Source organism: Glycine soja, chromosome 14, assembly GCF_004193775.1.
Source record: "Glycine soja cultivar W05 chromosome 14, ASM419377v2, whole genome shotgun sequence".
Lineage (NCBI taxonomy): Eukaryota > Viridiplantae > Streptophyta > Magnoliopsida > Fabales > Fabaceae > Glycine > Glycine soja.
The window spans coordinates 27,466,921-27,480,891 of NC_041015.1; the positions used below are offsets into that span (position 1 = coordinate 27,466,921).

The following is a 13,971-nucleotide window of genomic DNA, read 5'->3' on the forward strand; positions in this document are numbered from 1 at the left end:
CTAATAATTAGACATATGTTTAGTCTTTTAATCCACTAGGAATTTATTATCTTTTTAATGTTTAATTGTAAGAAAAGAAGAAGAATTGAAGATTTTGGAAAAACAACATTTGAAAGATCTAGCCTCACCTTTGAAAGCAAGTTTTCAAGGTCAATTTTCACCTATTTTGCATCTTCCATCTTGAGGCTAAGCCTAAAAAGTCGAGGCTTTGCCTAGAAGCATTAGAAAACTCCTTTGTTGCTATCAGTTTGAGGCTAAGCGCATGGATTGTTGAGGTGGCATTGGTGAGCTAAAATGAAAGGATAAAATGAAGGAGATTCAATCAGATTTGGTTGGGGGAGCTATCTAGGGTTTGGGTGAAGGTTGGAAAGTTCTCCCTTACTCTTCATGATTGCCTACCATCTCTGTTCATCTTTTGCATCATTTCTCTTCTTCTTATAGTTATGTAGTTAAGTTCATCCTTGGTGGGGGTTGATGTAATTGAACCCATCCTCATGTTTACATTTTAGTTATTAATCTATATATATATTGTTCATTATTAAGTGTTCTCTTCTATTCTTAATGTTTTCCTTGGCTTGATTATTGATTGCTTGATTTTGTGATTTCAATATAATTGAAAAATATATTTGAATCTATAAATGGAGAAGAACACTTAATGGATTTTGTTGTTAGGAATAGAGCAAAACTTGTTAGTCATCTTTTAACATTGTACCTATCGCAAGTCACTTAGTTAGGCTATGCAAAGGATTGATAGTTTAGTTGAGAGGCTTAGGGTCTTTCCATCCAAGGAATCGAGGTTTGAGGAATTTTATGAGTTGATAGTTAACCTTAAGCTAAATAGTGACCTTTGTATGCATGAGAGAATGGTTTGGTGAAGTCAACCCCAACACTTTTGTTCATTGTTGTTTTACTTATTTTTACCACATTCCAAGTGTTTGTAAAAATTATCGAAAAAGAGTTTCTTCTTCTTATGCTCTTTAATTTTCTGTTTATTCATGTTCTTGCTTTTTACATTATTGTATTCCAATTAAAATTATTGTTTCGATATTCATAGCTAGTGAATGTTGCTATTTTGACAAGTATTATGCAAATATTTGTAAATACGATACTTGAACTTTTATTTTATACTACTTGTATGATTCGGTACGTCTGTCAAGGAGTTAACATTTATCCACATGTTCAGTTACAAAAATGTATCATTACAAAGACACTTAGTGGTGTAGTTCAAAGCAGGGGACATATGTGGCCTGTGATGAACACAATAGAGGTGACAAAGGAGACAGAAGAGGTTGTCGTCGTCAATTTTGTCGACACGAGTGGAGATGATAGCCTCTATCGCATGGAGGAGAAGTGAAAGAACATTTGTGAAGTGAAATAGCCTCCATCTTTGTTGACAATTATGTCACATATGTTTGGTATAGCATTCTTTGAGCTATTTAGTGACCTTTAGACATATGGTAGGTGTTAGTTATAGAAAAAAATACAAGGGGGTTGAACTGTATTTTAAAACTTTTTGAATCGTCTTACTCGTAGGACTATACTTAAAGCTTTTATAAAAACGTCTTACGCAAATATCTGTTTACCAACTTTTAATGCTAAGAAAATAACTCTCTTCCTATTAATCAATCACTTTATACAAACTTTAAATAAAGCTATAAAACATATAAGGAAAGAGAAAATCACACCAAGTTTTGGTACTGATTTGTTTTACCCACTAGTACTCGCTAAACTATCCAAATTAAATTTGTAACGACTTTTACCCGTTGATATAATGTTGGTATCGATTTATTTTTTCTGTTATCTCAGTTCTACTAAGAGAAAAAACTACTGTGAAAAACAAATTAGAACTCAACCAAAGTCAAAGTTAAACATTTCAGATTAGGTCAACATTACATTTTAAATTAAATCAAAGCTAAATATAATATTAATTGTTCGATGCCTAAAAAAAAATACAATACTAATTGTTTATAAAAAATAATTAATTGCAAGGAATTTTTTGAAGAGTGAAATGATAATTTTACTTGAAAATTATGATTAAAATCTTATAAAGCAATAAAACTTTTGATGCAAAAAGCCTATGAAGTAAGGTGGGGCAGTTTTATCGCATTTATCTCAGTTATAATCTCTCTTCAGCTTCCGACTATATCATATTTTTTTTATATAATTATATATCATTTTCCATACGACCGTACCATAGAGCGGTAATCTACTACATTAAATTTCTGAATCACCCCTGCAGCCCAGCAAAATAGTACAAGCAATATTTTATTAATTACAAAAGACTTTGCAATACTATTTTTTTTTTATATTTTTAATAACATAAATCATTTCATCTCATACGTGCTACAGTTATACTTTTTTTTCTTTTGTACAAATGCAATTCATCAAACAGTATTACATATAGTCTCACATCACTGGGTCCATGCTTATGATTTTTCATTCGGTTTCCCACTTATATATATTCTCAACAATACCTCACAATACATTTCTTTCTTTTTTAATTAATTAGTATTTCACATCACATTGGTATTAGCTTTTCATTTTTCCTCCATTCTTCTTCTACTGCCCTGTCTCCTTTCTCCTCTCCTTATTGTGAACCAAAAACATGAATAGAAATGCATACAACAAGGAGGAAAAAGGATGTTGCTATTTCCACCCAAAACAAGTGGTTGTTGGAGTGTGCCCCTTGTGCTTGAATGAGAGGCTCCTCATACTGGCTGCAAATCAAGACCATCATCACCATCACAGGCTTCAAAGTTCCACTCAGAGGAAGGCTTCAGCTTCCATTCACAAGATCTTTGCTCTTGGTTCTCTTTTCACTCGCCACCAATTAAAATCTCACAACTACTACTATGATCAAGATGATGCCTCTCCCAGCCCAGAAGGAAAGACCTTATTTTACACATTGCTTGCTATTTCTATTGTCAAATTTTCTTATTCTTATTTCTTTTTATCTCTATATATGCTTAATTATAATTTTTAGGTAAATACTAACCAGTAAGGCTACTTGTTAATGAACTTAAGTAAAAATATTTTTATTGGGATGTGTAAAATTATTTTGTTTATTTTTTTTTTACATTCTCTTATGATTTTCACAATAAATATTTTTCATCGGAAAGATTTTCTTGGGTGGGATTAAAATCTATAAGTGTTAGCATCGGTGGGTAGTTTTTCTCTATTTCATTTTTCCTTGTTTAATGTTCATGGTGGTTGAAAATTTGCTAATAATTGATGGAGAATTAGCATAGAAGTGCATGTGCGTGTATCTTCATGTGCAAGATTAGATTATGGTGATGATGGAATTAAGGTCAAAAGCGTAGCTGCTAAGAGTTCCAAGGGTGAAGGTTTTCAAGTATTTCATTCTTGTTCTTTTTCTTTTTTCCCTTTTTTATCAACCATTCTTTAATTCTTCTTCAATTCTTCTTCTTGGCGTGGCGTGTGGGAGTCATACGCAAACGACAAGTAGAGCATTATGTCACTGAAAATATATTTTATGTAAGATTATAGATTTGTTGGGGAATTGAGTTACAAAACAAATTATTGGGCGAGATGTCATTCATGTTTCTGACATATAGGATGCTATTATTGAAGATATATTTGTCAGCGTCTAATACAGTTTCAAGAAAAATTGCGCCAACTAAATTTGATTACGAACCCGCTTTTAACTTCGATAAAATTGATCATATAGATGCAGAAGTTGGTTAGTTTGTGTATTATATTAATTTAGAGAAAATCTATCTAATTATCTATTACATTTGGCTGGTTTTGTTTCTTATTCTGTTGTGTAATCTTACATCAAAACAGCTTTGTATTATGTGTAATAGTACTACATAATTTAACATTTAACCAATTCTTAACCTACTTTATAGCTTTGTTAATTCTTTTGAAGAACTCGTCAAGAATATTCTTTTTAGAGTTTAATGGCCATCACATATTTTTTGTAATAGTACTAAATACTTTTTAGAGTTTGGATTCTCTACAATCCCTCTACAGCCATCCCATCTCTCTGTATCATTTAATTTCAACATTTTATTTTCTCCCCCCATCCATACACTTTTGTCGGTGTGAACCAATAAAAAACAATACTTGATGTTTTTTTTATAAAAATCAATAAATTTATTATATTACTTGTGATGAGATGATAATGTAAAATGTGAGTATGTGTTTAATCTTTAATTTTTTCTTTTTTTGTGGGCATGTTTCTTGATATATCTACAAATTATAATGACAATGTGGAATTGCTTGAACTTTTTTCAGATTCATTCATCTCAATCAAGTTTGAAGAAAATGGAGTGGCCTCATGGGAGAAGAGCAACACCACCGCCATCTCAAATATGTCCAAGAAGGTGCGTGTAGAGAGCCAGGTCCTAGACAAGGACGCCAAGGAGAGCAAGAGCGTGGTAGAGCATGGCAAGTCAAATAACGCGTTTAGATGGCGAAAGCGTATGGGCCGTTTGGTCCACTTCATCCCATGGAAGAGGTCCAATAAGGGTGGTGGTGTGGGCCACGTTGAAGGAGTGAAGGTTAATAGAAAGGGTTGGATGAGAACCCTGACAAAGAGGAAGACCGTGGAATAAAGGGGTTAAAAAACGAAAGTGACACCAACACTTGCTTTTTCTCTCTCTCACCCTTTTGTGGGATTGGGGTTACCACTTACTACTTACTACTCCTCAGCGTGGATGTGAAGTTATAACAAACATGGTATAATACTATTTCGAAGAAGGTAGAGTCAAAAATAGCTTTGTTGATTTGATCTCTTGAAAATGTGCTTTAGATAGATGAAAGTTAAAAAAAATAGGGAGTGCTTTGCATGCTTTGAGGACTTGAGAATAAGGTTCTTGTAATTCTTTTTTGCTATGTATTTTTTTTTCGGTATTTTTTTTTTATTTTTTTTTTTCTAGTTGTTATGGTATGGACAGTACAGGCTAGCTGTAAATAAGATAACATTTGGGTCTTCCTTTCCATACGGCACTGCAAAAAATACCCCATGTTAGGTACCCATATTGGGAAACAAATTAAGCACAAGGGCCCTATAAACATTGTGCTATAGGGCTAGTCTTGATAGTTGGAAAATGTCTTGTGAACTCAATTTTTAAAATAAAATTCAAATTTGATTTTATTCGATTGGGTCGTGTTTAATTTTTTTTAGTAAGGTTTTAGGTTTTATGTTTGCATATAGAGAAAATTTTCATTAAAAAAAACTAGTTTTATTATGTGAATATTTCTTATTGAAAGAGGGATGAATATTTAAATTGGTCCTCAAAACTTTAAGGCATTTTTACTATGAATCTAAAAGTAATAAAATTCAAAAAATATTTATGAGAGTGCAATATGTCATTAGCTTTAGTGCTAATATTAAAATATTTTAAAAAACAACCGTGATAATAAATAGTTAAGTTTAAAAACTAAAATGATAACATATGAATTTATTTGAATTTTTTTATTTTACTTTTAAGAACAAATTTAATGATATTTTACACTTTCAAATACTAAAATAGTAATTTATCCTTCAAAGAGAATTGACTTCAATAATATAGAAAATATCTATTGTCCAGATAAAAAAAATAAAAAATATAAATTGCAAATTAATTTCATTCATAATCCTCAAACCCAACTATGTTTATCCCATCCAATTAGGTCATTGCAATTAGTTTGATGTTGCCATAGTTATGGAAGGTCATTTTCGTAGGACCATTAAAGTTGCTACATTAGGATCAACAGTGGAAGGGATCAATAGAGAAAAGCTTCACCGACTACACGAGATTGACTATACAGACACGAAGTAAACTTCAACAGACTACGTGCAATAGATTAGGGAGGACACACGGAAACTGAGGCACCATTATATCGTTGGAAACGGGAAAATATATGGATTTTCTTGCCCAATTTTTTTTTTCTACAATCAACACTTTTTCAATGATTCACATGGATTTGTTAATTCATATCAACTAAATTTTTTTTATGAAAATTTTAAAAAAATAATGTTTTTTAAATAAATTTAATTTTAGTTTTTCAATAATTATTACATTAAGTAGATTTCTATTTTGCCCTTATTATTACATATAAAATAATTAATGTCATTATATATAAAACTAAAATTTATAATATATATTTAATGCACATTATTTAAATAATAAATTTTATGACAATTAATTTTAATCTAATAATTAAATTTTTTACGTATATAAATTTTTATTAAACTTATGATTTTTATTTAAAATTTATATATGTTAAAAAATACAGATTAAAATTAATTATAATAAAGCTAAAAACAACAATCTACTTAAAGTAATAATTATAAAAAAATAATTAAATTTATTAAAAAAGAATTAAAAATATATTTTTTAATTTTTTTTTAAAATTTAGGTGATACAAATTTACAATCCGCATAAATCATAGAGTAATTTTAAATTTTTTTAAAAAAGTATTGGATGTAGAAATTTTCTTCCATGTAAGAAGAAAATTCCAAAAATATATGATTGATAATAGTCCGAAGTAAATAGCCCAATAAGTTTAGAAAAGATCTTGAAACCGGCTTTTTTATAACATTGATTAAGAAATTAAAATAAATAAATAATTTAGACATCACAAAAGTGCATAAATAATTTGAGTAAGTTTTTCTTTTAATTTTTTAACTAATATTCTAAAGGTACTATTAATATTTTCCTTATAAAAATTATAAAAATATATATTTTTGCTTTCATTTAAGATGTGTTTAGTATAGTGAATGTAAAAAGGAAAGAAAGAAATAAAATAAAAATAAAAGTGTTTAGTTTAAGAGAAATAATATATATATATATATATATATATATATATATATATATATATATATATATATATATATATTTTGTTAGATGTAACAAGCACACAGCCAATGAGCATTTTCCTTCCATTTCTCACCATTTTATTGTGGAATTATTTTCAGGACGTTCAACTTTTTAATTTCTATCCCTTTTTTCATTTTAACCCAAAAAAACTATTTTTTTAATCTCCTATCTATATTTCTCACCAACTTTATCTCTATCAATCAAAGTGTTAATTTTTACTCTATTTTATTTCTATTTTTTCTTTTATTTTTTTAAAACATTTCTTATAGCATTTATTGTTTTTTTTTTTTCATATCTCTTCCCATTCTACCGGAATTCAGCTCAAGTTTATCATGACACAATTTGTCCCTATTTCTCTAGAGTTTTAGACTGGACCTAAAACCTGCTTTCATCCTTTGGTGGTAGGTGAGCACCTCATTTATTCCCTTGCATGTGGATTTTAGTACAATTGAAAGATAAAGCGGAAAAACTACAAACGAAGGTGAGGTGTCTCCGTCATGTCAGAGAGCAAAGTGTCATTCAATGCATTGGGCTGTTTTCACTTATCTTCATTGGATATGATCCACATGCTTTGCAATTGCAAGCCCAGTTAGTTTATCTCAGCTTTGCTTTCAAAGTCTCTATTCAGTTAGAATGAGAACCTTCCCCATGTTGACGTTGTGCCCATGCATATTTAATAATGTGGAATGAGAGATTTCTATTTATGTTGCAAGTTAGGGCTCACATGCTTGCTATATATATTGAAGAACTTATGAGTGGCCTTAGTAAACATAAATTTAGTTTTTTGGGTATTTATTAATGAAATAATACTACAAAAGACAAGCTTAGACGAAGATTGGGACGCGCAGGCACAACTCAAAGAGCATGTGTATATAATATTTGATTCATTTAATATAGGGTAGATAGTCATTTTTTTTTCCTTAATATATAATTCGTTGATAAATTCGTCCATGAAAGATTAAAATTTAAAATTTTAGTTTTTAAAAGTGTAAAAAATGTAATAAATTTATTCGACCATTAACTTCTGTTTATTACCGTTAATAAAATAGCCTACTTGGTATATAGAAATAAATTTGTCACAGAAATGATTGTCAACGTGATCATGATGAATAAATTAGACAAAAATATCAGTAAGTTATCATTATTGGATGTAAATGTCAGTAATTTTTTGTTGGATGAAAATGTGAGTTATTTTTTTTGGAGGAAAATGTGAGTAATTTTTTTTGGATAAAAATGTCATTACGTTTCCATTGGACCAAAATATTAGTAATTTTTCATTGTATCAAAATGTTAGTAATTTTTTATTGGACATAAATGTCAGTAATTTTTTGTTGGACCTAAATATCAGTATATTTCCATTGGACTAATTTGTTAGATCCTAAATTTTATTTCATTTAAGGGTAAAATATAATTTTAAGGTAAATTTTTGCCTTTTTTAAAGTAATCAAATTAATGATAATATTTATCTTTTTAAAATTAATATTTAATTAATTAAAATATAATTTACCATTTTTAATAATAGTCGAATTAAGTATCATATAAATTACTTTTTACAAGATGTGTAGAAATAAAACTGTTAAATAGCCATTCACTTTTTCTTGTATTTCCTTTTTTTTTCATTTTCTTTTTATATCTTTCTTTTTTGTTCCAGATGATATCTATTATCACTTTCTTTTTCTTTACACTACTCGAAATAAGGGATTCTACATCGATTATTTCTAGCATACTACATCGATTTACGATCGCCATCGTTAGGGATGTCGTAAAAAGTGAAAGATTATTTTACGACGGCTGCCCAAGACCGATGTAGAAATGCTAGATACTCTACGACGGTCGCGTCTAAATGACCGATGTAGAATGCTCAGCATTCTAAGACGGTCTTTGACACGTGACCGTCTTAGAACAGTCATTATTCTACATCGATCTTTTCAGAACCGATGAAAAATGCTTCTTTGTTTTTTAATTGGAGCTATTTTAGTATTCTAAGATGGTCTTTGACACGAGACCATCTTAGAATGATTATCATTCTACATCGGTCTTTTCAGAACTGTTGTAAAATGCCTTTTTTTTTATTTTTTTAATTGGAGCTACTTTTTTTTTTATTTACACAATAGAAAAGTTCTTCAAATACTTGTAATAAACACGTGAGAATATGAAATTAATTAAATTTTATGTAATGAATTTAAAATTTTCTTACCTTTTGTACTTTCTAACATACAAGTTTGTTTACATTAATTATTTAAAGTTCTTTTCAAGCCGAACTGAACCGATTCGATGCATTCACAATTAAATCTACTGATATAACACCATAGAAATCATCTTTGTAACTATTTCATATACTAGCTTGTGGCCATTATGAACAAAACAAGTAGAAAAGATCGATGTTAAAAAGACAAAGTTAATAAAACTTGTGATGATTCTAATAGTTGTTATGACTTTAAGTTTATGCATGGCTAAAGAAAAGAGAATAGAATTTCAATATAGAGTGAAACCTCTGATGCTTCTAACCAGGACATCTAAAAGCATGATGTCATTCAAAGAAATAACAAATTAATGATAATTTTTCAGCTCATTCTCATATTGGATATAAAGATCACAAGCAGGGGATATAACAAGACAATGGCAATTAAGAAATGCAACATACCACACGACCATTGGTAGACATTTTCCACAGTATTCCGATTAGATTAAACACTTAGGTACCAATCTTTCCATTCACTATTTCCCTGTCAAGTTAAGAAGTTTGAAAATAAGCTTTAAGAATATGTAGTTAAACATTTAACATTCATTTTCTACAGGAACATGTTAAAACATTCGACAATTCCCTACTAGAAAAGAAAGACAATTGATCAACAGATACTAGCAATATAACTTGAAACAGTAAAAAATCCTACCAAAACTTGTTGGAGACAAAGTAATAGACCTGCAAATGTTCCTGAATCACACTGTAAATGAGAGATCATGCACCTTGTTTGTATGATCTTCCAACGTCATTTGGTTTTCTGCTTTTATAAATACTCACTTTTTTCTTCACAATTTTCACAAGAATAGGAATAAATACTCACTTTGCTAAAGAACAATAGTCAGTGTGGATAAATACTCACTTTTTTCTTCACAATTTTCACAAGAATAGGAATAATTCTTGTATCAATCACCAGCTGGTGAACAAGATCTCCAATATTGTGCATCAACATTTCCAGCAACAAGAAAATCAACAGATAATACACAAGTTAGTACCACACCATAGTACATGAAACCAATTATTATAAATACTCAAAAGAAAATCACATAACCAATCTTCTCCATTTTAGGTATGGTGCAGGTAAAAACTATTTAGAAAATTCTCATGCAAAATTCAAAGATTTCAATATTTTTCATCCAATCAGTTTCAGTCAGTTTCTCACTTGTCACAGCGTTGACCCGAGCTGCCATCTTTTTCTACATAAAAAAATATAGGAATTCAATAAAATATAAAATTTATAAGATAGTTCAGAATGGAAAGCAAATATTAAACAAAAAGTAAATATCAATTTAAATTAAATTAGGTCCACTTTCATTAACTAGAAACACACGAGATCTATCTATATAGAGACAAAATACAAACTTAAATAATAATTAAGTCAAACTGAAAACCAAAGAGAAAATAAGCATTTGTATCCTTGAATGAACAACACTACACAATATAGTACTATAAACTAAAATTTGGATTCCATATTACATTAGACTGTTAACCATATATATAATTTCGCAAGGGAAGTGCAAGTTAATTGATCCACAACACACAAAAAGTTGTTACGCAAGACTCAGAATTTGTCCTATATAAAACATCTTCCACCATAAGACAATTAAAGTGACCTCAGAAAGAGATGAAACTCACATGTTGTGGCAGAAGCAGAAGGGTAGTGCTAAACTAAATGCTTAGCAAGTAGCGACAAATTCTGAATTTCCTGTATGTCATGAATGACCTGCAACACCGAAAAATTCAAGGCGAGCTAATTCAACACTTAAACTCGATTTCAATGTCAGTTCAAAGAAATGAAATTCAAAAAAATGGTCAAAAATTATAATCTTCATGCCCACAACCCAAATGATCAGATCTTAATACTTGACACATCAAACAAGTAAGTGGAATAAAAGAAAAAATGAAACATCAAAAATCAAACTTGCAGTGCTTATGATGTATGACCAATATAGAGCACACTCAATAAACAAAATAACTACAACAATAATAAAAAAAAAATATGTTTTTACCTTTTACAAGGACAAAGATTATGAGAAAGATACCAAGGATTCACTTATAAGCCTCGTAGAGCTTCAGCATTTCAATTGCAACCCAGACCGAAGATCAATTTGGTGTTAAGGTAATTGTTGAACAAACAAACTTCTTCAGCACCGCCATTAGACCTGTCCCTATCCCTACTCTTCCAAAGGAGAAGCTGCATTTTGATAACCACACCTTCCCCTTGTCTACTCGCCTATGCTTCATGACACGTATGATTCAAGTTTTTAATTTAGCAAAAATCTTGAATTCTTCGATACTTTCTTTTTGGGCTGATTTAGTTTCTAGTTATTGGCATTGTCAGTAACAAAAATTTACATTAAAAAAGTAAGAGAAAATAATTAATATATATATATATATATACATATATATATATATATATATATATATATATACTGGAAGTATATTTTATTATTATTATTAAATCATAAATTATGATAAATATTAATTTTTTAATTTTGATAATAAATATTTTTTATAGGAAATAATAAATATTTTAAAAGCTATATAAAAAGGGATTTTTAATTAATTGAGAACTTAAAAAGGTAATAATTATCACATTTCTTACTTTTTTTTCACCTATTCCCCTTTCTCTCCTTTTCATCCATTTCACACTCCATTTCTTCTGCATGAGAAAGAAACATTGCTCAATAATTAAACAGTTTATGCATATATAAAATCACTTAAAAACAATAGGAACTAAAAATGAAATTTAATTTTAGGTAATAATTAAATGTGTGTTGTGTCTCTTGAAACATAAAAGCTGAACGTTGTAGGAGACACAAAACAAAACCCAATTTTCCTTTTAAATTTCAGTTTTAGGTAATAATTAAATGAAATTAAATACTCCTCCTCTGTTCTTGTTCTGCGACCTTCATTAACGTGTACGAGAAAACAAATGTTTTTTTTTAAGCAAATGGAAGATTAAAAAGGTTAGTGGTGATTTGACGTAAAAGTAAGTGGGGTTATGTGCAGTATTTAGTTAATGTTATTTATGAAGAATCTTTTGTTAATATTATTTCTTTTGAGTGTTGAGTTTATTTGTATGATAGATTAATTTTTTTACGTGGATTGGGTGTAAATTTTAACTCAAGAATTAAGTTAAGGTTAATTTTTTTTTTGTCAAAATCATGCTAAAAAAAGTTTCCTCAAATCTGCATCAAATGCCAAGGGTATTGTTTATTAGAGTCTACCAACTATTAAAAAAAATACATAAATTCATGCATATAACATAAATTTCAAATGAGATTCATTCTTCTAGTGTATTTTGTAGCAACTATTTGGGAGAAGACAAGAGACTACAGAGAATTCATAAAGGGATAGAGCAACCAAATTAATTAATTTCATAGATATTCTATCAAGTACTCTGTACACGACAACCACGTTATTAGACCATCAACATATTAATTGTGAACAGATACAAAGGATACAACACAAAGGAATCAAGAAAGAAAAAGTTATCATTGACTGGTGTCATGAACAAAGAAGATCACAACATATCTTATTGGACAATTAAGTGAAATCTGTGAAGCCCCCTCGATAATATCTGAATCTATATATAGGCAAAAAGATAATGAATTACCAATGGTGGATTAATAAATATAAATAACAATAAGATGTAGTATTAAAAACATTAACATCTTGGGATCAATGATTTAATGAAGATGCCAACTGAATAAACTAAATGAGTCATAAATTGGACAAAAACATAATAACCTTTGCATTTTCCTTGCCAGATGCAATTTTAAACCTAGACTTTTTGGCAGCAAATATTTCATCAACCGTGTGTCTGTGTATCTAGGGGGCTTCCACAACTTTGATTTTTTAAATCCATTGTCCACTTCAGTGATCCTGCAAACATAAATCAAGCAAGTTCTAAGCAAATTAAGAAGCAGTAGATTGAAAGGGAAGCATAAGCTTACTTTGTAGGATCAGCCAAGGGGGGTTGAGATTCATCAGTAAAGTCCACAACACTTGGCCGCTTCAACAGCTCTCCTTGTCAAGAATGTACAGATTGAAAATTAAATGTTTACCTTCACCACATTTAAATACTAGTTGTTCATATGGAAAGAAAGAAATTACTATTTGATTCTAAAATTGAAACTGTGCTATTCCTACATGTGGATTGGGAGGCATCAAAATACAAACTCCATTTCAATTGAAATGAGAAATGAGCATATGCAATACTACATGACAAATAATAAAGATGCGACTCATCACAAACAATAAGTCTGCATAGTTTACTCCCAAATCATAATCCTGGGGAATATTTTACTTCAAGGCAACCATTTATACATTATCTTCAAGGCAAAAACACCTTGAGAGCATGCACCTAGTCAAGCAAAAAGCACATATAGCAACCAATCCTCGGACTAGTGAAAATGAAATTAAATGTCACAACTCACAAATGTATAATAATAAAATCAATAATGAACTATGATAACCGAAGCATCTTCAATATAATCACACAGATTGAATGCTAAATTGAGGTCAAGAGTTTGGTAACTTACCCTAAGTTCTGGCGGTGTCTTCTTTATAGCCATAGATCCAGTTTTCAAAGGTCCAGAGCCAAGTTGGTGAGAACTCGAGGGCACAAAAATTGGTTTAGCCACTTTTGCCATGCCTCGTTTCGCCGCACATACTTTACCAATCAAAACACGTCATCGAGAATAATCTGCAAGTGCAGATTCCATAAGCGAGAAAGGATTTAGAGTAGAATTCACAAATTGCACAATTATAGAACACGATAAGTGTGCTACTAATTATGAGCTCAAGGGAATGTAGATTAACGGCTTAGGTTTTGAAAATTAGAATAGAATAAATGTGAATCGGAAGCAAGAGGGAAAGAGAAGAGATCGAATCGTG

At 29.8% G+C, this 13,971-nt stretch overlaps 1 protein-coding gene and 1 long non-coding RNA gene across 2 annotated transcripts; one reads left to right on the forward strand and one right to left on the reverse strand.

Moving 5' to 3' along the window:
• The first annotated feature begins 2,487 nt into the window (after positions 1–2,487).
• LOC114382994 lies at positions 2,488–5,122 on the forward strand. Its single transcript, XM_028342560.1, has 2 exons — positions 2,488–2,885; positions 4,258–5,122. Exons 1-2 carry the CDS (start codon positions 2,606–2,608, stop codon positions 4,575–4,577), a joined length of 600 nt encoding a protein of 199 aa, XP_028198361.1. The 5' UTR covers positions 2,488–2,605; the 3' UTR covers positions 4,578–5,122.
• Positions 5,123–9,377: 4,255 nt separating this feature from the next.
• On the reverse strand, positions 9,378–11,374 carry LOC114383067. Its single transcript, XR_003660393.1, has 3 exons — positions 11,079–11,374; positions 10,705–10,792; positions 9,378–10,265 (listed from the first exon to the last, which is right to left on the reverse strand). It is a non-coding gene; the product is annotated as an uncharacterized LOC114383067 (long non-coding RNA).
• Between the last annotated feature and the right edge of the window lie 2,597 nt (positions 11,375–13,971).

Coding starts and splice junctions, on each gene's coding strand:
- LOC114382994 (XM_028342560.1), top strand. CDS start 2,606: ATGAATAGAAATGCATACAACAAGGAGGAAAAAGGATGTTGCTATTTC. Junction 2,886..4,257: donor TGCCTCTCCCAGCCCAGAAG/GAAAGACCTTAT, acceptor AACTTTTTTCAG/ATTCATTCATCTCAATCAAG.